General features: G+C 42.8%; 3 protein-coding genes and 1 pseudogene across 3 annotated transcripts; all 4 read left to right on the top strand.

Moving 5' to 3' along the window:
- The first annotated feature begins 3160 nt into the window (after positions 1 to 3160).
- LOC113888604 lies at positions 3161 to 3880 on the top strand (annotated as a pseudogene).
- Positions 3881 to 11520: 7640 nt separating this feature from the next.
- Positions 11521 to 12449, top strand: LOC113888609 (interferon omega-1-like). Its single transcript, XM_027535648.1, has one exon. The coding sequence runs from the start codon at positions 11787 to 11789 to the stop codon at positions 12447 to 12449; it is 663 nt and encodes a 220-aa protein (XP_027391449.1). The 5' UTR covers positions 11521 to 11786.
- Positions 12450 to 19687: 7238 nt separating this feature from the next.
- LOC113888611 (interferon omega-1-like) lies at positions 19688 to 20275 on the top strand. Its single transcript, XM_027535649.1, has one exon. The coding sequence runs from the start codon at positions 19688 to 19690 to the stop codon at positions 20273 to 20275; it is 588 nt and encodes a 195-aa protein (XP_027391450.1).
- A 4109-nt stretch (positions 20276 to 24384) lies between these two features.
- On the top strand, positions 24385 to 25092 carry LOC113888612 (interferon alpha-H-like). The gene has a single exon (XM_027535650.1). It carries the CDS (start codon positions 24399 to 24401, stop codon positions 24966 to 24968), a length of 570 nt encoding a protein of 189 aa, XP_027391451.1. The 5' UTR covers positions 24385 to 24398; the 3' UTR covers positions 24969 to 25092.
- The last annotated feature ends 1078 nt before the right edge of the window (positions 25093 to 26170 follow it).

Consider the following 26170-nt stretch of genomic DNA (forward strand, 5'->3'; position numbering starts at 1 on the left):
CACTCCAGTGTTCTTGCCTGGAGAATCCCAGGGTCAGGGGAGCCTGGTGAGCTGCCGTCTATGAGGTCACACAGGGTCGGACACGACTGAAGCAACTTAGCAGCAGCAGCAGCAGCAAGCTCACAAGAAAGTTCAAGAGGTTTAAATACATAGAAAGTAGGGCTTACCTCTCATAGGGTTAATAAAATCATTTTACTATATTTCATAGAAAAAAACCACTCATAAAAGCTTAGACTTCCGGGAGGCTTGTGTGATCAGACTTCCCAACCAGGGATTGAAATCAGGTCACAGCAGTGAAAGTGCTGGATCCTAACCACTAGATAATGAGCAAACTCCTGCTTTTCTTTTAGCTGGCAGAACAATCTACTCCCTTCCAACTACTTAATAGTGATTTTGACTATTTATAATTAGATTGCAATTTTGCGGACTGCAGACCACACACTGTGGCCCTACAAAACAATAGGTCATGACCCTTTGGCATCTGAAATGGATTGAGGGGTCTTTGTCAACTCATTCTCCTCCTATCAATTATTTCATTGGTTCTTTAATGTCATGTTCATTTGAACCCTTCCTTTTTTTTTTTTAATTGGATCATTCAGACAAATCAAAGCCCCCAAGGTTTGCTCTTGAATCTTTGCTATGATTGGAATAGTTCATTTGTCTAGATTTATATTTTTCTCCAGTGGGAGAAAAATATAAGTGGGACCCTAAGAGTTAATGAGAGGATTCAGTTAAAATTATAAAGAGCTTGAAAACGACTAGTCCATTTAGTTCAGTTCAGTTCAGTTGCTCAGTCGTTTCCAACTCTTTGCGACCCCATGAATTGCAGCAGGTCAGGCCTCCCTGTCCATCACCAACTCCCGGAGTTCACCCAAACCCACATCCATCTAGGTGATGCCATCCAGCCATCTCATCCTCTATCGTCCCCTTCTCCTTCTGCCCCCAATCCCTCCCAGCATCAGAGCCCTTTCCAATGAGTCAGCTCTTCACATGAGGTGGCCAAAGTACTGGAGTTTCAGCTTCATCATCAGTCCTTCCAAAGAACACACAGGACTGATCTCCTTTAGAATGGACTGGTTGGATCTCCTTGCAGTCCAAGGGACTCTCGGGAGTCTTCTCCAACACCACAGTTCAAAAGCATCAATTCTTCGGCACTCAGCTTTCTTCACAGTCCAACTCTCACATCCATACATGACCACAGGAAAAACCATAGCCTTGACTAGATGGACCTTTGTTGACAAAGTAATGTCTCTGCTTTTGAATATGCTATCTAGGTTGGTCATAACTTTCCTTCCAAGGAGTAAGCGTCTTTTAATTTCATGGCTGCAATCATCATCTGCAGTGATTTTGGAGCCCAGAAAAATAAAGTCTGACACTGTTTCCACTGTTTCCCCATCTATTTCCCATGAAGTGATGGGACCAGATGCCATGATCTTTGTTTTCTGAATGTTGAGCTTTAAGCCACCTTTTTCACTCTCCTCTTTCACTTTCATCAAGAGGCTTTTTAGTTCCTCTTCACTTTCTGTCTTAAGGGTGGTGTCATCTGCATATCTGAGGTTATTGATATTTCTCCTGGCAATCTTGATTTCAGCTTGTGCTTCTTCCACCCCAGAGTTTCTCATGATGTACTCTGCATATAAGTTAAATAAGCAGGGTGACAATATACAACCTTGACAGACTCCTTTTCTTATTTGGAACCAGTCTGTTGTTCCATGTCCAGTTCTAACTGTTGCTTCCTGACCTGCATATAGGTTTCTCAAGAAGCAGGTCAGGTGGTCTGGTATTCCCATCTCTTTCAGAATTTTCCACAGTTTATTGTGATCCACACAGTCCAAGGCTTTGGCATAGTCAATAAAGCAGAAATAGATGTTTTTTGGAACTCTCTTGCTTTTTCAACTATCCAGCAGATTTTGGCAATTTGATCTCCGGTTCCTCTGCCTTTTCTAAAACCAGCTTGACACTCCATTAGTAGCAGGAAATAAAATTCAGCTATTATTTTTAATATCATAATTACTATATCCAGATTAAGTTCAGGATGTTTTGCAATCATTTAATTGTATTTCATTCTAGTTTTTTTCAAAGCATCTTCTCATTGCCTGAATGGATTTATTTACCTAGACAGATGCTAAGCAAGGCTGGTCTCCAAGACACTGCCAGCGAAGGTTAGTATTCTAGCAATTGGCATTCTAGTTCTCTATCTCATATTAGGTGATGTGTTTGACTTCTTCCTTCTCTCCTGAAACTAATCCTACATGCATTAATTGACAGAAAAATGAGGTAGCTGATCTTGAAAAGCAAAGGACAGTCACTTGACCCTGGACTTGACTTAGTGAGCTTCTGTCAGAAGCAGCCATGGCCCAGCCTTTCTGTTGTTCATACTGGCCTCATGCTTCCCCTCTGCCACAGCCTCATCCCCAGCTGTGCTGCAATGAAGTTTACTAACTCAGAAGATACCATTGTGTCGGGGAAAACAACTTTCCTTCGTTCATATTCAGACATTCAGACTTAGATTAGTTTTCTTTTTGCCCACAAAACAACTGTGGAGTTTTACTTTCTAGGAAAGTGGCAAAGGGAATCAACAACAACAAAAAACTAAAGTCTTACATATGATAGAGATACAGCCCCTCTACCTTTCTTCACTTTGCTTTATTGTTCTTACTTCAAGGTGAATTAGAACTAGAGGAGGAGCAGCAAGACCAATCCTGGTCAACAAGTCACTAAAAGAATGTAGAACTAAGTGAAAAATTATACTCAAGTAAAGGAAAGAAGGCTATTTCTCCCTGAATGAGTAGCATGGTTCTCACTATCCTTTGTTCTCAGAGGGAGAAAGAGATAGAGGAACAGACATACCCAGTGGAATCAACGGCCTGAATGAATGACTGAAACTCACTAGATTCTGTGACATAAGCTTCCAGTGAGAGACATCATCACTGAATCTCCTTCCTCCAGCTCAGAAACTCTGAGCAGAAAAGTGTTGAACAGTTTAAGTAAAACCGTTGAATAATAAAAACGTTCTCATTTGAGTGACAAATATCGTTGGATGGGTACATTTGAAGTTATTTGGAAATATGTAAATTTAATACTTTAAACTGATGACATTTTATTTAATCATATTGTGAATACACAAATGAAAATCAAAAAAGGAAGTGAAAGTGTATTAAAACAATTAGAAACTGAAAATTACCATGTTCCCTATTTAATGGCCTTGCTTAGAAAGAGTGGCATCAGAGATCCTACCTCGAGATTCCAGCAGATGCTGCTTCAGTAAGGCCAGCAGCAGCCTGATCTTCCCCATGGCCTTCAGGCTCTCTCTACTGATGGCCCTGTGCTGGTCAGCTACAACCCAGGAGGATCTCTGGGCTGTGATCTGTCTCAGAACCATGTGCTGGTTGGCAGGCAGAACCTCAGTCTCCTGGGCCAAATGAGGAGACTCTCCCCTCGCTTCTGTCTGCAGGACAGAAAAGACTTCGCTTTCCCCCAGGAGATGGTGGAGGGTGGCCAGCTCCAGGAGGCCCAGGCCTTCTCTGTGCTCCACGAGATGCTCCAGCAGACCTTCAACCTCTTCCACACAGAGCGCTCCTCTGCTGCCTGGGACACCACCCTCCTGGAGCAGCTCCGCACTGGACTCCATCAGCAGCTGGATGACCTGGACACCTGCCTGGGCCCGGTGGCAGAAAAGGAAGACTCTGCTCTGGGAAGGACAGGCCCCACACTGGCCGTGAAGAGGTACTTCCAGGGCATCCATGTCTACCTGAAAGAGAAGGAATACAGCGACTGTGCCTGGGAAATCGTCAGACTGGAAATCATGAGATCCTTCTCTTCATCAACCACCTTGCAAGAAAGGTTAAGAATGATGGATGGAGACCTGAGCTCACCTTGACATGACTCTCACTGACTAAGACGACACATCACCCTTGCACGCTCCCCTGAGGTCATTTCAGAAGACTCTGATTTCTGCTTTAGCCACAATGTTTCCTGAATTCAATCAATAGTACTTTCTCAGTAACAAAAAGCAAGTAGATATAAAAAGTATTCAACTGCACGGGGATGACTCCCCTGATGTTATTTATGTTTATTTACATATTTATTTTCTTTTATCTCATCATATTTTCATGTAAAAATGTTTTTCTGCACTGTAATAAAATTTAGAAAATATGTTCATTTCCTTAATCTTCTAATTTGTTTTATTTATTAAATTTTTATGAAAGTAAATTTGTTTTTTCATTATGAAGAACTAAATACTTATTTTGTCTACATAAACCTATCGTGGGAATAGCATTTGTCCATTTATACTATGGAATAGTTGTATCACATTTCAGAAATGATTGTCAAAAGGTAGAATTCCTGGAATTCCCTGGCAGTCCAGTGGATAGGACTCCATGCTTCCAGTGTGAGAAGCTCAGGTGCCATGGATACCTGCTCAGGGAACTAAGATCCTGCAAGCTGTGGAGTGCAGCCCTTTCCACCCAAAAAAAAAACAGGTAGAAAGGAGTCTCTGAAACGGTGGTAAATGATTATCCCTCAATTCACAAGTATAAGTAGTTTATACCCAATCAGCAAAGAATGCCTGGTGTCAGGATGTGGGGGGAGGACTCCCCTCCTCCAGGGAAGCTGCAAACATGTGGTGCTCAGTGGCTGATCCTGACCTTACTCTTCCTCCCACCTTCTCCTCAGTCCTGCTTTACTGAACAATCCACTCCCTTACACTATATCTTCACTGCCTCCAACACAGGAGCTCTGTTCTGTGATGGTTTCTGGCTTCAGGGTTTCTCTGAGTGGAAATCACTGGAAGAGGGCACAAGTGAAACGAGAGTTCTAGAAGCTTCAAAACCTTTGAATTGCAGCTCTGCTATTTAACAGCAGTGTGACCCTGCAAAATATCATAAACAGTAAGGAGATGGATATGGCAACCCACTCCAGTGTTCTTCCTTGAAAATCCCATGGACAGAGGAGCCTGGTGGGCTACAGTCCATGGGTCACAGGAGTTGGACATGACTGAACCAACTTAGCATGCATGCAGGCATGCATTTTATCTTGATCTTCTTCTCAAATATCGGGAAAATAACAGTAGCTTTTCATCGGAATACCATTTGGATCAATGAGTCCATATTACAAGAAGCATAAAAGTGTGCTTGGTCAAATAATCAGGACAGGGAGAGTCCCAGAGTAGCTGCCCACAGGCAGCAGGCAGGACAGCTGGCCTGAGGCAGGGACTGAAAGGCAGCACTGGAAAGATGCTGGGTCTTTGGTAAAAATATTTAACTTGGGTGCTAGTTTCATAGTATATTCAGTGTGTGAACTCTCCTGTGCTCAAGGCTGAAGACAATTCCAGTTTCTGTGTTTCAGACTTCTAGAAGTATTCTTAGGAAGTCACAGAAATTCTTTGAGAAAGAAGGATTAGTAGAAAATGCTTTCATCTACTATAAAAATGAATAATAGGGAAATCATAGAGATCTCATAGGACTGCAGAATATCACACACATTACTCATTAATAATGTTTCCTGTTCTTTAGTATGAGTAGTCCTGTGCTACTTTTTAACATATTTCTAAAATTACCTTCTCAACTTGCTGTTGGGTTTCAGTCTTTCAGCAGCAAAGCAGAGGCAGGAAGAAAAGAGCCAGGGCCATGCAGGGTGAGGCTCTGCTCTCCAGCCCTGGGCTGTCCTGGGTTTGATCCCAGTTGTTTTCCGTGAAGACTTCAGTCCCTAAGTGCCGGCAGTGTCACCTCCTAGAGTCAGTCCTTCTCAGAAATTAGTGCCTTTGAGAAGAGACTGCTACAAGTGTATGCAGGTGTCTTATACACAAGTGAGAGTCTTTGTCTGAACACGGGGCCATGAAGTCAATTTTATTGGTCAAAATACATAAACCTTGCACATGCACACTGCCAACTGTCCATGACAACAATGGCTACATGAATCCACATTCAAGACCATATAAGCTCTTATATGTTCTCACTCATTGACCAAAAGAGGATCTTATCATCCTTTTCAATTTTGCCAATCTGACTGGTGACACATGGCATCTAGCAGCAACCATTAGTTTTCCTTTTCCTAATTGATGGCGGCTGTCATCAGTCATACTCCAGCCTTCTCGTCCACCTCTTGGAATTGGTTCGGGAGAACTCTGAAAGAAAAACAATCTGCAGGCAAAGGAGAAATATACTGGAAGGAACTGGAGCCCCAGCATCACAGAGTAGAGCTGAGAAGAGCTGTGGAGTTGAGACTTTAGTTTTAAGACCAGTGTGCTAGAGCAGGTGACAGCCCTTCCCCATCATATCCACTGGAAATGCAGGTTTCTTCTGTGAATTTCTGATCCATACACAATGCACCCACTGCTCTTGCATTGTCACTTTACCCATGTAAAGGGGTTCATGATTCGTTTTTGTTCAAACTCCGTGATCTCCAGCTAGAAGACACACAGATTGCAAGGTCCTCAACCAGAGCCCTGGCTCCACACTCACACTGCACTCCTGCCATCTGGCTGGTATCCAGTCTGAGTTTCATTTGTGACAAAGACACTTGTGGTTTTCCTGTGTTCAGGGCCCAGAACTGTTTTCCGTTCAAACTCATGAACTAGGTCATGACCTGCTGTAGTTTTCAGGGCTTTAAAAACCTGTCTTGATGGTGATCCCTTCCGAAGATGCATGCTGGAATCATATACCCAACTGCCTATTTCAGTTGGTACCTACTGAGCACACAGTACGCTGAAATCAAAAGCATTTTGACTGCACGTTTTTCAGCAACTTATCCATATGATTTGACATTTTGAAAAAGTTAATGAAACTCTACAGTGAAAAACTGACTACATAAAAAAAATGAATGTTTAATAGATGATCCTTGGTTAAAAGAGGAAAAAGGAATTTTTAAGTTGAGATTGGTTATTTAAGGTAGTTATTGGGTCATAATTTGTCAAATATGGCATTCCCTCAGTGAAGAGAGATATATACAAAGTAGCAATTTTGAGAACATTACTGATGATTTTGCTTCCATTAACGCCAGAAACTTAAAAGTACTGTTGTGGCATAAGAAAATATTTCAACTTGATGTGAGTTTAACATATATTTTAAAAGATTTTTCAGACAACTAACATTACAGGAGAAATTTACCTTTTATATTAATATTGAATGAAATAATTTTCTCTTTCCCTTGGGGCTCCTTTAAGTCTCAGTCTTGTCCCCAAGTCTTCCTTCCCACTGGAGGGTCGCGATATAGAGTAGATTTCTGTCCGGATTGTAGATGCCTTCCCCGTTGTCCCTGAATTAGGCCTTTTCCCCAGAAACAGTCCTGAATCTGAAAACATAACACAACATGCTCTGATTTTCAGCCATCTGCTGCTGCTGCTAAGTCGCTTCAGTCCTGTCCGACTCTTCGCGATCCATGGACTGCAGCCTACCAGGCTCCTTGGTCCATGGGATTTTCCAGGCAAGAATACTGGAGTGAGGCGCCATTGGATTTCCAGCCATCAATCGCAGCATAAACCGGCACCGGTGTGTTAAATCGCTCCGGGTAAAGTCTCCTCCCAGGAAGGGGAGGGTGGATACAAGGGCAGGTGCAGAAATTAAAGGCTCTGAGAGAAGCGGCGGCAAAGTTTCCCTGAGCAGTCCGGCCCGAAAAAGAAGTTTCCTTTCTGCTCGCGCGGCCCCAGCGCTCCCTGGGCCCCGGCGGCGCCTCGCTCCGGTCGCGGCTCCTGCCGAGGGCGACCCCCGAGTTCTCCCCGTGGACCCGCCGCCCGAGTTAGCCGCTCTGTTCCTGGAGGCGGGTCCAGCTGGGTTTGCCGCGCCGGTCTGTCAGTTACTGAGAGATCGGGCGCCCCCTCCCGGCCGTTGGGGCGCAGCAAAAGGAGCTCGGAGGGCTGCTTAGCTTAGTGCAGGACCTGAGCTGTTTCACTAAGGCCCAGGGGAAGTGCTGAGTTTCCGAACTCCTGTTTCCCTGCTGATGGCCATGGGGATGTTCTGCTCCATCCCTCACAATTCACCCGTTAGCATACGTCGTCTTCTATTCTTCCAGTCATTTCCCACATTCATGTAATTTGGTAGCATTAAGTATGCTTTACCTATATCCACAAGTACCATCAGCTTGGGGTTTTCTACAGAGGATTCACTGAAATGTTTGTAATTCAATCTGAGCAGGGGTCATAACTCTCAAGGATCTTGTCCATCATGTATCTCAATTTTATGGTGAGGATCACTTAACAATCTATGAGTCATCTTGGACACTTAAATACGATTGTTTCAGAATTATTTTAGAATTATTAATTTTGTCAAGCACAGTTAGACTCTCAGTAATAACTGCTGCTGCTTGCTAAGTCGCTTCAATTGTGTCCGACTCTTTGCGACCCCATAGACAGCAGCCTACCAGGCTCCTCTGTCCCTGAGATTCTCCAGGCAAGAATACTGGAGTGGATCGCCATTGCCTTCTCCATTTCCTTTTCAGTAATAACTACCACTTGATAATTTCATTTTGCTTCTTATACAAAATAATCAGGATACTTTGTAAGTCACTCAACTTATTGAGAATTTGGAGGGACACGTTAATGGAAACAAGAGGTTTGTAACATCGAGGTATGAAACAACAAAGGGACATCTTGTGTTAGAAGTAAAAGAGGGAAATAAGTGAGAGTTCAGTACATGCAGTGTGCTCAGGGGTTTATGCTGTGGACAGGGAGTTTGGAATCTGACATATTAGGTTTTGAAATCTGGATTTACAAATTCATTATTAGATTATTTCATTCAAATAAAGTCTTAGCAGGGGGCTCTTGGAAAGGAGAATATTAACTCAGTTTCACTATGTTGGAAGGATTAAGTGAGTCCCTTCAGAGGCTAAGGAATTTGCCGCTGTTGTCACTGTCATTTCTGATGAACACTGATAGTCTGTGGAATTTGTCTGGTGAAAGTGTTAGTCGCTCAGTCGAGTCCGACTCTCTGTGACCCCATAACTGTAGCCTATCAGGCTCCTCTGCCCGTGGAATTCTCCAAGCAAGAATACTGGAGTGGGTTACCATTTCCTTCTCCAGGGGATCTTCCTGACTCAGGGATTGAACCTTGGTCTCCTGCATTGCAGGCGGATTCTTTACCATCTGAGCCACCAGGGAAGCATGGTAGGTCCTTGGTAATTAGATTCACAGTATAACATTTATAACATTTATTTAGTAAACAATTCATGATGGATGTGCCACAAAAAGTGAGAGTAGCATCAGGGAATGTGTTCTTTCTCCTCAAATAAATATCAAGAATGAAATAGATCCTAATGAATCCTTGCCATAAACACAATACCGTGGTATCTTCTTATTACCATGTTACAGACTGAATGTGTGTGTGTTCCCCAAATTCATATATTTAAACCCTACCCCTCGAGACTCCCTGATGGTCCAGTGGCCAGGACTCCATGCTCCCATAGCAGGGAGCCTGAGTTGGATCTCTGGTCAGGGAACTAGATCCTGCATGTGGCAAACAAGATTTCCCATGGCCCAAGTAAAGATCCTGCATGAAGCAAGGAAGATCCAAGAAGCAGCATGATTCAACTAAGACCTGGCCTAGCCAGATAAGCACATAAAATAAATATTTTTAAAATTCTTAAAAAACCTGTAGAAACCCAACCCATCAATGTGATCATATCACAAACTGGAATATTAGGGAGATCATTAGGGTTAGCAATCAATAAAATTCAGCTATTACTTTTAATATCATAATTTTACTATTACCCAGATTTAGATCAGGATCTTTTGGAATCATTTCATTCCCTGTCATTCTAGTTTTTTCAAAGCATCTTCTCATTACCCAAGTGGATTTATTAACTACACAGATGCTAGGCAAGGTTGGTCTCCTAAACCCTGCCAGAAAGGGTTTGTGTTCTAGCAACTGGGGTTCTGATTGCCTGTCTCTCTTCCGTCTCTGCGTATACTGATCACATGTGGATTAAAGGAAAGGAAAATCAGCTAGCTGGTCTTACAAAGCTGAAGGCAGTCAACTGCCTTGGCCTTCATTGAGCTTCTGTAAGAAGCAGCCCTGTCCCAGTCCTTCTGTTGTTCATACTGGCCTCATCCTTCCCCTCTGCCACAGTCACTCCCCAGCTGTGCTGCACTGCAGTTTGCTAACTCAGAATAATACATCATTATGTCAGGGGAAAACCACTTCCCTTCTTTCATACTCAGGACATTGAGACTTACCCTTGTTTTCTTCTTGCCCACAAAACAACTGTGGAATTTTACTTTCTAGGAAAGCTGCAAAGAGAAACAAACACAAATCCAACATCTTGAAAGTGAAAGAGATGCAGCCTCTCTGGCTCTCTTTACTTCCCTTTCTTGTTCTCATCTCATCATGAAATACAACCAGAGCAGATGCAGGAATACCAGCATTGTCCAATAAGTGACTAAGTATATATAAAAGTTTAAATGAAAAATTATGCTCAAGTAAAGGAAAGAAGGCTATTTCTCCTGATCTAGTACCCTGGGTCTCACTGCCCTACAATCTCAGAGGAGACAGAAACAGAGGAACAGAGATGCCCAGTAGAATCAACTGCCTGAATTAATGACTGAAACTCATTAGATTCTGTGACATAAGCTTCCAATAAGAGACAATACCATCACTGAGTCTCCTTCCTCCAGCTCAGAAACTCTGAGCAGAACAAGTGTTAAAGAGTTTTAAGTAAAAGAGTTCAATAATAAAACCTATACTTGGCAAAGTAAATATTATTTATCTACTAAAAGGAAAATAATTGCAGTTGGAAACTCCTCCACCAACTTGCACAAAGACACTTTTGCTCTCAGCATCTGAGCACTGCTGACACTTTAGACACCTGGGGAAACGGGTCAGGAGAAGAGGTCACCACTGAGAACTAGGGTCCTTCACACAAAAACTCTAGGGGAGAGGTTGGGGTTTCGGGGAGACAATTTATTTTCTCAACAAATCAATCAGCCCTCCACAGAAAGGAGATTTTCGAGTCCTCAGGATGTGCTGAGCCTGTCCACAGGGAGGGAGTCCAGCAGGTGAGCAAGGGGACTCAGTCACTCCAGAGGACAGGGGGTGGCTCCATCTGATCTCTCCCTGTGAGTGAGGTGCTGCTGGGAAAATACAATTATCCTGGATGTACAGTCTCCTCACCCGTGTTCCCTGAGAAGAACCAGGATTCTGGTTGGGGGTATGGGCCCAGTCTGTGGAGGATGACAGGTCTCCAGTAAGAAAATGGTGGACAAAAAGGGCGATGTCTGTAATGGTCCTGCCCTCATGGTTCCCTGAAGGGAGAGATTTGCAGGAACGTGTTCTAGAAGGAAGAGAAATGTGGGAGGAGTTCAAGGACTGATAATAATCAGCCTCTTCTATGAATCAAACACTAAAGAAAACTCATCATTTGTTTCCAAGAGCTTAACTCCTAGAGTGATCTGGTAAACCCCTTATAAATATGGAAACCATAGAGCAGACACAGCCTGGTTTACAATGGAACCAAAGAGGGAAAAATGGAGCCTAAGAGCAAGCCAAAAATGTGTTCATGGATGAGAGGAGAGAAACACTTATGCATGAGAGATAAAGGGCAATAAACATGTGTAATTACAAATGTCCATCAATTCTGACTTAAGAGAAAGACCTTTCTCATTTGATTGAAAAATATCCATTCGCGTGGGCACTGAAGTCACTAGGAAAAGGCAAAATTAATAGTCTAGAAGGAAGAAAATTTCATTGACTGCATTGAGAATACATAACAGAAAACCAAAAAAGGAAGTAAAAGTGTATAGAAATGATTAGAAAATGAATACTACCATGTTCCCTATTTAATGGCCTTGCTTAGAAACAATGCCATCAGAGAACCTACCTCAAGGTTCCACCAGACACCATCTCCATCAAGCCAACAGCAGCCTCATCTTCCCCATGGCCTTCAGGCTCTCTCTACTGATGGCCCTGGTGCTGGTCAGCTACGGCCCGGGAGGATCCCTGGGCTGTGACTTGTCTAAGAACCACGTGCTGGTTGGCAGGCAGAACCGCAGGCTCCTGGACCAAATGAGGAGACTCTCCCCTCGCTTCTGTCTGCAGGACAGAAAAGACTTCGCTTTCCCCCAGGAGATGGTGGAGGGTGGCCAGCTCCATGAGGCCCAGGCCATCTCTGTTCTCCACGAGATGCTCCAGCAGAGCTTCAACCTCTTCCACACGGAGCGCTCCTCTGCTGCCTGGGACACCACCCTCCTGGAGCAGCTCCGCACTGGACTCCATCAGCAGCTCGATGACCTGGACGCCTGCCTGGGGCAAGTGATGGGAGAGGAAGACTCTGCCCTGGGAAGGATGGGCCCCACACTGGCCATGAAGAGGTATTTCCAAGGCATCCATGTCTACCTGAAAGAGAACCAATACAGCGATTGTGCCTGGGAAATCGTCAGAGTGGAAATCATGAGATCCTTCTCTTCATCAACCAACTTGCAAGAAAGGTTAAGAATGATGGATGGAGACCTGAGCTCACCTTGACATGACTCTCAATGACTAATATTCCACATCACCCTTGCACACTCTGGTAGTGTCATTTCAGAAGACTCTTGTTTCTTCTTTAGCCACCAGATTTGTGGAATTAACTCAGCCAATACATGTCCGTAGTAATAAGCAAGTACATATAAAATAATCAACTGCAGGGATATCAATCCATAAGCAATGACTGCCCTGATGTTATTTATTCTTTATTTAGTTAATGTAATATTTTATCTCATCATATTTATATTTTCATATAGAAGATGTGTATGTTTACATTGTAGTAACATTTAGAAAATATATTTCCCCATTTCATTAAAATTGTTATGTGGTTTATTTATTAAATAGTTATCAAGATAAATTTCTTGAGTTTTTCTTTTGAAAACCTAAATCCTTATTTTGTCTACATATACCTATCACAAAATAGGATTAGTTCGTTTTATACTGTGGAACAGTTCTATCATTTTCTAGGAAATGTTTGTCAAAAGGTGGAATTCTGAGAGTTTTCTGTGGGTGCCATTGTTAGGACTCTGAGTTTTTCCTTCAGGGAACCTCGGTTGAGGAACTAAGATCCTCTAAGCTGTGGAGGGTGACAAAAAGAAAAAAGTTAGAAAGGAAATTATGAAATTGCAGAAAATGCTTAGTCTTGATGTCATAGGAATAACTAACGTACATGTGGCTGAGATTTGAACAGGGGGTTAATTGCTGGAAATAGGTATGTTGTCTGTCTTCAAATAGTATCATTTTCTAACAAAGATTTTAAAAATCAATACATCAATCTGCTGCACAGAAAATATTGTTATTGAGGTATATCCAATTTCCCACAGTAACAAATGGGATCATTTATAAAAACTGATCAACAAAGATCCCACCAATTTATACATTTCATTCAGCATATTTCAACTTTTATTATTTTAAGAATTTCCTATAATCTGTACTTTTCAAGATCAAAGTCTTTCTTTTCATTTTAAACTCCCCTCCCCCACACACATCCTCCATCAGGACCTTCTAACTGAGAGTCCCTTAAATGGGGAGGAATTGACTCCCCAGAGCAGGAGCATGTCTCCATTTCCTATTCACACCCAGCATCCTTCAAAATGGTAGGATACTACTGGTCCTCAGAGTTATCTATAAAAGTGTAAGTGTAATGAATGTTAATAATAATACTGATAAGCTTAAAAGAATTTTTACCAGTTAAACTGTTTGAAAATGACAATCTTGCTACATTTTTTGTCTTTATTTTTTGCGGGTTACTCTTGTCTTCTCAGGTGACCAGTATATTTGTTATCTGGGCATCTCTTTAGTTTTCCCTCAAGTTCCTGCATCATTTCGTCCAGTCGATTTTTCTGTCCTATGCTACTGTTTTCTCAGCTTTAAAATAAGGATATGGGAGTGGATATATGTGTACTTATAGCTGGTTTACTTGTTGTACAGCAGAAACCAGCACAACATTGTAAAGCAATTATTCTCCAATTAAAATCAAATTAGGGATAATGAGAATATTGTACTCCTTTCAATATACCATCTCATGTTCTGTACTCTATATGATGTTAATATAACAACTTCCAAAATTATCTTAAATGAGTAGATTATATAAAGCATCAAGGACACAGTAAACAGCTGTGAGAGTTGTTACTGTGACAGGTGTGTATTAAGCTTTCGCCATTATTTCATGTCTACCCTAAAGATGATTAGGCCGTATCTGTGACTTGCTCAACTCAATTTTTAATGCAAAAATTCTACCTCTGCAAATTAGAATAAGTTAGTCATGTATGTATGTGACAGTTGGACTGTGAAGACAGCTGAGCACCGAAGAATTGATGCTTTTGAACTGTGGTCTTGGAGAAGACTCTTGAGAGTCCCTTGGACTGCAAGGAGATCCAACCAGTCCATTCTAAAGGAGATCAGACCTGGGTGTTCTTTGGAAAGAATGATGCTAAAGCTGAAATTCCAGTACTTTGGCCACCTCATGCGAAGAGTTGACTCATTGGGAAAGACTCTGATGCTGGGAGGGATTGGGGGCAGGAGGAGAAGGGGATGACAGAGGATGAGATGGCTGGATGGCATCACCGACTCAATAGATGTGGGTTTGGGTGAACTCCAAGAGTTGGCAATGGACAGGGAGGCCTGGCGTGTTGTAATTCATGGGGTCGCAAAGGGTTGGACATGACTGAGCACCTGACTGAACTGAACTGAACTGAATCTTTGCTAGTATTGTACAAAAAATATCTAAACATTTTGAAATTTTACTGGCAAATAAAATAATCACATGACTGTACCAAGCACACCGAGATATTTAGTGGGCATGAAATCAACATGCAATCAGGGCATATAAGATGCTTATTAGGTAGGAAATGCTATATTAAGTGAAAATATACATTATGCTGAAATAAAAAACATCTTGATTATGAATTTTAAAGCAACTTACCTATGCAAAATGACCTTTTAAAAGAGTTAATAAAACTATGTATATTTTTTACATATACATATACATATTTTTCTCCAATGCAAAACTATGTATAAATTTGAAAGCTTAACATAAGATCCTTAGATAAAGGAAATGAGAAGAAAAAAAGACTTTGAAAATTGAGGTTAATTATTTAAGGTAGCTACTGGGTCATAAGTTTCTCAAATATGGCTTTCCCTCAATTGAACTGAGATTAAAAAGAAGCAATTTTGAAAACTTTACAGATGTTTTGCTTCCAATGAAGCCAGGAACTTAAAGTTTTGTTTGGGCATAAGGAATATTTAGACTTGGTGTGAGTTTTAGACTTCTTTGTACATTTTAAAATATTTCCAACTACTTGAACGTTGCAGGAGAAATTAACCATTTATATTAAGTAAAATCATTTTCCCTTTCCCCAGGGGCTCCTGTAAGTCTCAGTCTTGTCCTCAAGTCTTCCCAGTGGATGGTCCCAATATCTAGATTACTGTCCAGAATGTAGATGCCTTTCCCCTCTCCCGAAATTAGTCTTTTTCCCCAGAAACAGCCCGGAACCTGAAAACATGCCACAACATGCTCAGATTCCCAGCCATCAGTCGCAGCATAAACAGGCACCAGTGTAAACCTCTCTGGCTAAAATCTTTTCCCAGGAAGGGCAGGATGGAAGCAGGGCAGGTGCACAAATCAAGTTCTGAGCGAAACCCCTGCAAAGCTCCCGTGGGCAGTCTGGCCCCAAAACGAAGGTTCCTCACTGCTCCTGGGACCCCACGCGCTTCCTGGGCCCCAGAAGCATCTAGCTCAGCTGGAGGCTCCTGCCTACAGGGACTCCCCAGTTCTCCCAGTGGATGTGGCGTTGGAGTTCGAGGCTCTGGACCTGGACAGGTCTACTGGGAGAGCAAGGCCAGTTGCTCTGTTAGAGGGAGTTCTGTGGTGGCCTCCCCATTGCTGGGGCGCAGGAAAGGCAGATTTGAGCATCTTGTTGAGCTGGAGCCATGGGACTCAGTTTCACTGAAGTGTTGATTTGGGGGGTTTCCTGGTCTCTCAGAGGGTGGCAGTGGTGATGATCACCATTCTCCAGGGCTGGAGAACATCACCCTCCATGTCATCAGGGAAGGGCTTGGCATCTGGTGAGCTTGGTGATGCTGCAGGTGTTGGGCTGTGCCAGCCTTTATCAAGCCGTTCCCAGCCCCTTTCCACAAATAAGATCTTTAAATAGGTCAGAATTGTCACTTTCTGCACTTTTCCCAATTTTGTCTCCACTGAAAAACTTTTCCCTTCTATTCTGGGCATCAGAGAATGTCACAGCTTCAATGCTTCTTTTGTGTTATTACACTGGAAATGAAATATACTCATGGAAATGTCTCAATCCAAAAGGAGATATTTATCTATATAAGTCAACTCAGCTTGAAAGAAAAACCTGAGGCTCAATCTCTCTTCTTTAGTCTAAAAGAGAACTTAGAGGTGTGACTCCATAATCTATTGTGACAGTTTATAAATTGCACCAATTTTAAAATTGCCACATCTCTCTGCAATTCCTTTTTAACGGTCTAATACATAAGCTTTGATTCTTCAGTTGTTTACAGGACTGTTGCTCCTGTGTTCAAGTCGTCTACAGATAATAGTGGCATAATAACGAACATGGGTTAATTCATAGAGTTCTCTTCATTCTCTCACCAAACTGTGCTGACCACATATGCATATGTGACAATGTGCTTGGCGATGTGGATTCCAGGAACGTCAGGAGGGTATGATGACTGCCCTCCTGGGAGCAGGGGAGAAGACTTTGGAGGCAGGACTAGGAGGAAGGAGGCAGCACGCGCTCAGAGCAGCTGAGGGCCGGTACTCAGAGCTGATGAAGAGGAGGGACTGGGAGCAGCAGGAAGCTCTACTCTCACACAATCTGGGGCTCCTGAGTGTAGCCGACACCAGACTTTCATTTCGTCTTTTAAACATCAAGACAACTTTAGTAGCAGTCACAGAGGACATCCTTTAATTCAAATAATTCAAAGTTTGCAAATTAGCCTGAAAATGTGGAACTTAGTGAATGATAGCTGTCTTTCATATCAATATAGCCAATAGTAACCTCTTTACTCCACCCTCAGTCCAACCAAGAGAAGCTTTGAGGGCAAGTTCCTTAACACAGGCAAGGGTCTGCATGTTGAATCCCTAAGTGTTCATTCTAGGAGAGGGAATGCCCGCAGGACTATCAAGTGCCCAGGAGCCCAAGTTTCCTCCCTTTGGAGCAGGGCCTTGTACATAATGGAGAGAAATCCTACAGCACTTGAAGTTCTTTGCTGAGGAAGAGATTCTAGGAAAGTTGTCCACTCTCCTAGAATTTTGATGTTTTGTTCCTGGTCAGGGAACTAGATCCTACAGGCTACAACCAAGACTTCCCATGCCACAAGTAAAGATCCGATTTGAGGCAAGGAATATGGAAAAGCCAGCATGCCGCAACCAAGACCTGGCAAAGCCAAATACATGCATAAAATAAATGCATTTAAAATTATTTAAAAAAAACAAAGAAACCCATCCCATCAATGTGATCATATCACAAGGTGAGATATTAGGGAGATTAGGGTTAGCAACCAATAAAATTCAGTTACCATTTTTAAGAACATAATTATTTTTTACCAAGATTAAGATCAGGATCTCTGGAATCATTTCATTCCCTTTCATTCGAGTCATTTCAAAGCAACTTCTCATTGCCCAGATGGATTTGTCAGAGATGCACAGCAAGGGTGGTCTCCTTGACCCTGTGATAGAGGGTTAGTGTTCTAGGAACTGGGGTTCTGATTGCTGTCTCCCATGAGCTGGTGTGTGACTTCTTCCTTTTCCCCTTATACACACCACATATGGATTAAAGGAAAGAAAAATCAGGTGGCTGGTCTTACAAAGCTGAGGGGAGTCCATGGACTCAGGACTTGGCCTTCGTTGAGCTTCTCTCAGAAGCAGCCATGTCCCAGCCTTTCTGTTGTTCATATTGACCTGATCCTTCCCCTCTGCCTCAGCCTAGGCCCCAGCTATGCTGCACTGAAGTTTGCTAACTCAGAGTACATCACTGTGTCAGGGAAAGCCACTTCCTTTCTTTCATATTCATGACATTGAGACTTACCCTTGTTTTCTAGTTGCCCACAAAACAACTGTGGAATTGTACTTTCTAGTAAAATTGCAAAGAGAAACAAAAAAATCTAACCTCTTGAAAGTGATGCAGCTCCTCAGGCTTTCTTTACTTCCCTTTCTTGTTCTCACCTCATCCTGAATTACAACCAGAGAAGGAGCAATGAGACGAATCTTGTCCAATAAGTCACTAAGTGAATATAAAAAGTTTAAATTAAAAATTACATTCAAAGAAAGAAGGCTATTTCTCCTGATCTAATAGACTGGGTCTCACTGCCCTGCTTTCTCAGAGGAGACAGAGACAGAGGAACAGAGATGCCGGGTGGAATCAACTGCCTGAACAAACAACTGTAACTCACTGGATTCGGTGACATACGCTTCCAACGAGAGACAACACCAGCGCTGAATCTCCTTCCTCCAGCTCAGAAACTCTGAGCAGAACAAGTGTTGAACAGTTTAAGTAAAAGAGTTGAATAATAAAAACTATACTTGGCAAAGCAGATATTATTTATCTACTAAAAGCAAAATGACTGCAGTTGGAAATTCCTTCACCAACTTACACAAACACACTTTTGCTCTCAGCATCTGAGCACTGCTGATATTTTGGATATCTGGGGAAACGGATCAGGAGAAGAGGAGGTCACCACTGAGAACTAGGGTCCTTCACAGAAACACTCCAGGGGAGAGATGGGGTTCAGGAAGACAATTTATTTTCCCAAAAAATAAACAAGCCCTCCACAGAAGGAGAATTTAAGGCCACAGGTTGTGGTGAGCCTGTCCGCAGGGAGGGAGTCCAGCAGGTGAGAAAGGGACTCTGTCACTCCAGAGGACAGGGGGTGGCTCCATGTGATCTCTCTCTTGGGAGTGAGGTGCTGCTGGAAAATACAATTATCCTGGATGTAGAGAGTCCTCACCCATGTTCCCTAAGTAGAACCAGGATTCTGGCGGGGGTATTGGCCCAGTCTGTGGAGGACGACAGGTCTCCAGCAAGAAAATGGTGGAAAGAAAGGGTGATGTCTGTAATGGCCCTGATTTGTGGTTCCCTAAAACACAGCCACATGGACCTGCAGGAACGTGTTCTAGAAGGAAGAAAAACGTGGGGTAAACTCATGGACTGATAATAATCAGCCTCTTCTCAAAATCAAACTCTAAAGAAAACCCATCTTGTTTCAAAGAGCTCAACTGCCACAGTGATCTGGTAAATCCCTAAATAAATACGGAAACCATAGGGCTGAGGGAGCCTGGCTTCCTAGGTAAAGTGAGAGGGGAAAATGGAGCCTAAGATGAGGGCTACAAATGTGTTCCTGGACAAGAGGAGAGGAACATTTACACATGAGAGACAGGGAGCAATATGTGTGTAATTATAAACGTAGTTCAATTCTAACATAAGACGAAGACCTTCTCATTTGATGATAAATATCCATTTAGATGGGTACATTTGAAGTTATTGGGAAATAGATAAAATTAAGAGTTTAGACTGATGACAATTTCTTTGACCATATTCAGAATAAATAAATGAAAATCAAAAAAGGAAGTAAAAGTGTATAGAAATGACTAGAAAATGAAAATTACCATGTTCCCTATTTAATGGCCTTGCTTAGAAAGAGTGGCATCAGAGAACCTACCTCAAGGTTCCATCAGACGCCGCCTCAGCCAGCCCAGCGGCAGCCTCATCTTCCCCATGGCCTTCCTGCTCTCTCTACTGATGGCCCTGGTGCTGGTCAGCTATGGCCCGGGAGGATCCCTGGGCTGTGACCTGTCTCAGAACCACGTGCTGGTTGGCAGGCAGAACCTCAGGCTCCTGGGCCAAATGAGGAGACTCTCCCCTCGCTTCTGTCTGCAGGACAGAAAAGACTTCGCTTTCCCCCAGGAAATGGTGGAGGGCGGCCAGCTCCAGGAGCCCCAGGCCATCTCTGTGCTCCACGAGATGCTCCAGCAGACCTTCAACCTCTTCCACACAGAGCGCTCCTCTGCTGCCTGGGACACCACCCTCCTGGAACAGCTCCGCACTGGACTCCATCAGCAGCTGGACGACCTGGATGCCTGCCTGGGGCAGGTGATGGGAGAGGAAGACTCTGCCCTGGGAAGGATGGGCCCCACACTGGCCGTGAAGAGGTACTTCCACGGAATCCATGTCTACCTGAGAAAGAAGGAATACAGCGACTGTGCCTGGGAAATCGTCAGACTAGAAATCATGAGATCCTTCTCTTCATCAACCAGCTTGCAAGAAAGGTTAAGAATGATGGATGGAGACCTTAACTCACCTTGACATGACTCACTGACTAAGATGCCACATCATCCTTGCACACTCAAGGGTAGTCATTTTGGAAGACTCTGGTTCTGCTTTAGCCACCAACCTTATTGAATTAGTTAGGTCAAATCATAGTAATACAGTATTAGTATGCAAGTAGATATACAAGTACTCAGCTGCAAGGGAATCAGTCTATAAGCAATGACTACTTTGATGTTATTTATTTATATTTTATTTATTTAATGTATTATTTTATCTCAATATTTTATATTTTCGTATAAAAGATGTATATGCTTACATTGCATTAAAATATAGAAAATATATTCCCCTTTCTCTTTGATTAAAATTGTAATTTGTTTTATTTATTAAATATTTATCAAGGTAAACTTCTTGAGGTTTTTTAATTTTGAAAATCTAAATACTTATTTTGTCTATATATACCTATCTCAAAACAGTAATTGTTCATTTTACACTGTGGTACAGTTCTATCACTTTCTAACAAATGTCTGTCAAAAGGTGGAATTCTTCAAGCTTTCTGGTGGCGCAGTTTCTAGGACTGTGAGTTTTCCCTCCAAGGAGCCTTGGTGGGGAACTAAGATCCTATAAGCAGTCGAAGGTGCCAAAAAGAAAACAGGTAGAAAGGAGATTATAAAATTGTAGAAAATGATTAATTTTGATGTCATAGGCATAACTAATCTATACCCACTCATTACAGAATGGTTGATAGACATATCTGAGGGAAGCAGTCACCTCCTGCAGGAAAGCTGATGACATACGGTGTTGACTGGCTGCTCCTGACTCCTATTACTCTGCCTCCCACCTTGTCCTCAGCACTGCCTTACTGAGCAATTCACTCCCTTACACAATACCTTCACTGCCTCCACACAGGAGCTCTGTTCTGTGCTGGTTTCTTCTAGCTACATGGTGTATTAAGGGTGGAAGCCACAGGAAGACAGCCCAAGTGAAAGGAGAGTTCTAGAAATTCTAAAACCTCTGAATCCCAGCTCTGCTATTCACCAAGAGTGTGACCCTGAAAAATCTCACAAACACAACAGGTTAGTTTCCTCATCTTTAATATGGGGACAGTAAGAGTAGTTTTCACAGGATTACTGTTTGGATTCATTGAGTCCATATCACACAAGAGGCATCAAGCGCTCCTGGCAGAAATCATCAGGACTGTGAGAATCACGGAGTGGCTGCCCTCAGGGAGGAGACAGGACAGCCGCCCTGAGCCAGTGACTGGAGGGCAGCCCTGGAAAGGTGCTGGCCCCTGACAAAGGTATTTTCTCTCAACTTCAGTGGTTTCATAGTGTTTTCAGTGTGAGAACTTTCCTTTGCTGCATGCTGAAGAGAATTCCGATTTCTGGGTTTCATATCTCTAAAAAGCACTACTATGAGTTCGTAACTATGGAATGAGGTTCGTGACATTGTACAGGAGACAGGGATCAAGACCATCCCCATGGAAAAGAAATGCAAAAAAGCAAAATGGCTGTCTGGGGAGGCCTTACAAATAGCTTTGAAAAGAAGAGAAGCAAAAAACAAAGGACAAAAGGAAAGATATAAGCATCTGAATGCAGAGTTCCAAAGAATAGCAAGAAGAGATAAGAAAGCCTTCCTCAGCGATCAATGCAAAGAAATAGAGGAAAACAACAGAATGGGAAAGACTAGAGATCTCTTCAAGAAAATTAGAGATACCAAGGGAACATTTCATGCAAAGATGGGCTCGAAAAAGGACAGAAATGGTATGGACCTAACAGAAGCAGAAGATATAAGGAAGAGATGGCAAGACTACACAGAAGAACTGTACAAAAAAGATCTTCACAACCCAAATAATCACGATGGTGTCATCACTGACCTAGAGCCAGACATCCTGGAATGTGAAGTCCAGTGGGCCTTGGAAAGCATCACTATGAACAAAGGTAGTGGAGGTGATGGAATTCCAGTTGAGCTATTCCAAATCCTGAAAGATGATGCTGTGAAAGTGCTGCACTCAATATGCCAGCAAATTTGGAAAACTCAGCAGTGGCCACCGGACTGGAAAAGCTCAGATTTCATTCCAATCCCAAAGAAAGGTAATGCCAACGAAAGCTCAAACTACCGCACAATTGCACTCATGTCACAGGCTAGTAAAGTAATGCTCAAAATTCTCCAAACCAGGATTCAGCAATATGTGAACCATGAACTTCCTGATGTTCAAGCTGGTTTTAGAAAAGGCAGAGGAACCAGAGATCAAATTGCCAACATCCGCTGGATCATGGGGAAAGCAATAGAGTTCCAGAAAAACATCTATTTCTCCTTTACTGACTATGCCAAAGCCTTTGACTGTGTGGATCACAATAAACTGTGGAAAATTCTGAAAGAGATGGGAATCCCAGACCACCTGATCTGCCTCTTGAGAAATCTGTATGCAGGTCAGGAAGCAACAGTTAGAACTGGACATGGAACAACAGACTGGTTCCAAATACGAAAAGGAGGACATCAAGGCTGTATATTGTCACCCTGTTTATTTAACTTATATGCAGAGTATATCATGAGAAACGCTGGGCTGGAAGAAGCACAAACTGGAATCAAGATTGCAGGGAGAGATATCAATAACCTCAGATATGCAGATGACACCACCCTTATGGCAGAAAGTGAAGAGGAACTAAAGAGCCTCTTGATGAAAGTGAAAGAGGAGAGTGAAAAAGTTGGCTTAAAGCTCAACATTCAGAAAACGAAGATCATGTCATCTGGTCCCATCACTTGATGGGAAATAGATGGGGAAACAGTGGAAACAGTGTCAGACTTTATTTTTTGGGCTCCAAAATCACTGCAGATGGGGATTGCAGCCATGAAATTAAAAGATGCTTACTCTTGGAAGGAAAGTAATGACCAACCTAGATAGCATATTAAAAAGCAGAGACATTACTTTGCCAACAAAGGTCCATCTAATGAAGGCTATGGTTTTTCCAGTGGTCATGTATGGATGTGAGAGTTGGACTGTGAAGAAAGCTGAGCACTGAAGAATTGACGCTTTTGAGCTGTGGTGTTGGAGAAGACTCTTGAGAGTCCCTTGGACTGCAAGGAGATCCAACCAGTCCATTCTAAAGGAGATCAGTCCTGAGTGTTCTTTGGAAGGACTGATGCTAAAGCTGAAACTCTAATACTTTGGCCACCTCATGTGAAGAGTTGTCTCATTGAAAAAGACTCTGATGCTGGGAGGGATTGGGGGCAGGAGAAAAAGGGGATGACAGAGGATGAGATGGCTGGATGGCATCACCAACTCGATGGACAAGAGTTTGGATGAACTCCGGGAGTTGGTTATGGACAGGGAGGCCTGGCGTGTTGCAATTCATGGGGTCACTAAGAGTCATACATGACTGAGCAACTGAACTGAACTGAATGGAGAAACAGACATAGAGAATAAACTGATGGACATGGGGAGAGGGGACAGGGTGAGATGTATGGAGAGAGTAACATGGAAACTTACATTACGATATGTAAAATAGATAGCCAACGGGAATTTGCTGAATGGCTCAGGAAACTCAAACAGGGGCTCTGTATCAACCTAGAGGATTGGGATGGGGAGGAAGATGGGAGGGAGTTTCAAAAGGGAGGGGATATACGTATACCTATGACTGATTAATGTTGAGGTTTGATAGAACACAACAAAATTCTGTAAGGCAATTATCCTCAATAAAATAATAAATTTTAAAAAATCAGTAGCTTTCACATTTAAGTTATAGCTTAAAATTTTATATGATTCTCAACTCTACATTGAATACAAAGAGTAATATTTATACTTCCTTTTTCTATGTACAGAGAAAAGATACCCATAGAATACATAAAAACATACCCAGTATATCTGTGCTATCAAAATTTCACAATCAGGGCACCTAAAATATATCTAAAAAGGCTCTGTGGTCAGAAGAAAGAAGGGCAACATGAAAAAAAAAATGATTGAGAAATGCTGCCTTAACCCATTTGGAGAGTGTAAAATGAAAAGCAAAAACAAAAGTAGAAAGCAAGAGGGAACTTTCAGAAAATGGAAACCATGGGCTCCTACTTAAGACACAGGCCTGAAGAAAGGTCTTCAGAGAACTAAGAGCAAGTTCACAGAGTCACCCACCTCCCCAGGCCACAAGCATCTGCAAGGTCCCAGATGGCCCCAGCCTGGTCCTTCCTCCTGGCCCTGCTGCTGCTCAGCTGCAACGCCATCTGCTCTCTGGACTGCCACCTGCCTCACACCCACAGCCTGCCCAACAGGAGGGTCCTGACACTCCTGCGACAACTGAGGAGGGTCTCCCCTTCCTCCTGCCTGCAGGACAGAAATGACTTCTCATTCCCCCAGGAGGCGCTGCATGGCAGCCAGTTGCAGAAGGCTCAGGCCATCTCTGTGCTCCACGAGGTGACCCAGCACACCTTCCAGCTCTTCAGCACAGAGGGCTTGGCTGCTGTGTGGGACCAGAGCCTCCTCGACAAGCTCCGCGCTGCACTGGATCAGCAGCTCACTGACCTGCAAGCCTGTCTGAGGCAGGAGGAGGGGCTGCGAGGGGCTCCCCTGCTCAAGGAGGACTCCAGCCTGGCTGTGAGGAAATACTTCCACAGACTCACTCTCTATCTGCAAGAGAAGAGACACAGCCCTTGTGCCTGGGAGGTTGTCAGAGCACAAGTCATGAGAGCCTTCTCTTCCTCAACCAACTTGCAGGAGAGATTCAGGAGAAAGGACTGACACACCTGGTTCAACACGGAAATGATTCTCATGGACCAACAGACCACACTTCCTCCTGCACTGCCATGTGGAAGACTCTCATTTCTGCTGTCATCATGGCCTGAATTGATTCAATTTGTCGAATATTTCCTGGAATATTAAGTGACATTATGTTCTACTCTACAGGCACTTGGTCCTTACAGATGCTGAAGTTGATCTATCTACTTATTCACTACCTGGTCCATTATTTATCTATTTTAGTATTTATTTACCTATTTATAAATATTTAAATGATCTTGTTGATATAATATTATGTATGTGTATTTATGGGAAAATGTATATTTTGTATTTAGTTAATTTGTGATTTTTTTTCACTCATTAAATTCTTACTGTAAAAATCTTACTTTGTTTTTTCCCTAAAACACCAAACCTGAATGGCTGCTTATTTAAAAAAATGCATTTTGTAAATCCTTGTCCCTTCTTTAGGATTTGGATGTTAGAAGTAAAAACTCACAAGCTCTACCTATGTTTTTTGTTGCTCTGAAGACCTTGAAGTGAACATAACTACTCCAATACGTTTTGTAACTCAGATTTTTTCAAAAGAAAAGTAACGTAAAAGCAATGATCCAAAAAATCCATGCTTCAGGATTTGATGAGAGCTTGGGAACAGCTTTCTGCCTCTTGTTGGTTGTCGAAGTTGTTTCCCTGGAAAGTGGTAGAGATGCTTGAAGAGATGGTGGTCAGTTGGTGAGAGGTCAGGTGAATATCTTACCTTTACACTCAAATACCACAATCATTCACTTCCTCCCGGTGTAGGAATCCCCAGCATGTTCTCCTCATTCACTCTGCATGAAGGTGTCCTCTTCATTCATATAGCTGTTTCATTCTCCATTATGGTTTCTGGTTGTCATTTTCCTTTAAGACTGCAAAGCCACCAACTGAAAGCAGAACCTGAGTGAAACTTCTAGATTTGTCAGGCACTCCCCTATGAGATCACCTGCTCTGCCTGCCAAGCACTGCAGGTCCAGACTGCCCCGCCTCAAAGAGAAACACAGTAAATAGAGGGAACCCCGCACCACAGTGAACAATGGTGGAGACTCCAGGGGCTCCTCTGTGCCTCCACCTGGCTCTTCCACGTGCTGATTGCACTAGGAGGAGCTTGCCTGGGTCAGGAGTCTCACTTGCTCAAAAAGCCCAAAGCGCAGCAAACTTGGAGTTGAAAG

The sequence above is a fragment of the Bos indicus x Bos taurus genome, unplaced genomic scaffold (genome assembly GCF_003369695.1).
Source record: "Bos indicus x Bos taurus breed Angus x Brahman F1 hybrid unplaced genomic scaffold, Bos_hybrid_MaternalHap_v2.0 tig00000169_arrow_arrow_obj, whole genome shotgun sequence".
Taxonomy (NCBI): Eukaryota; Metazoa; Chordata; class Mammalia; order Artiodactyla; family Bovidae; genus Bos; species Bos indicus x Bos taurus.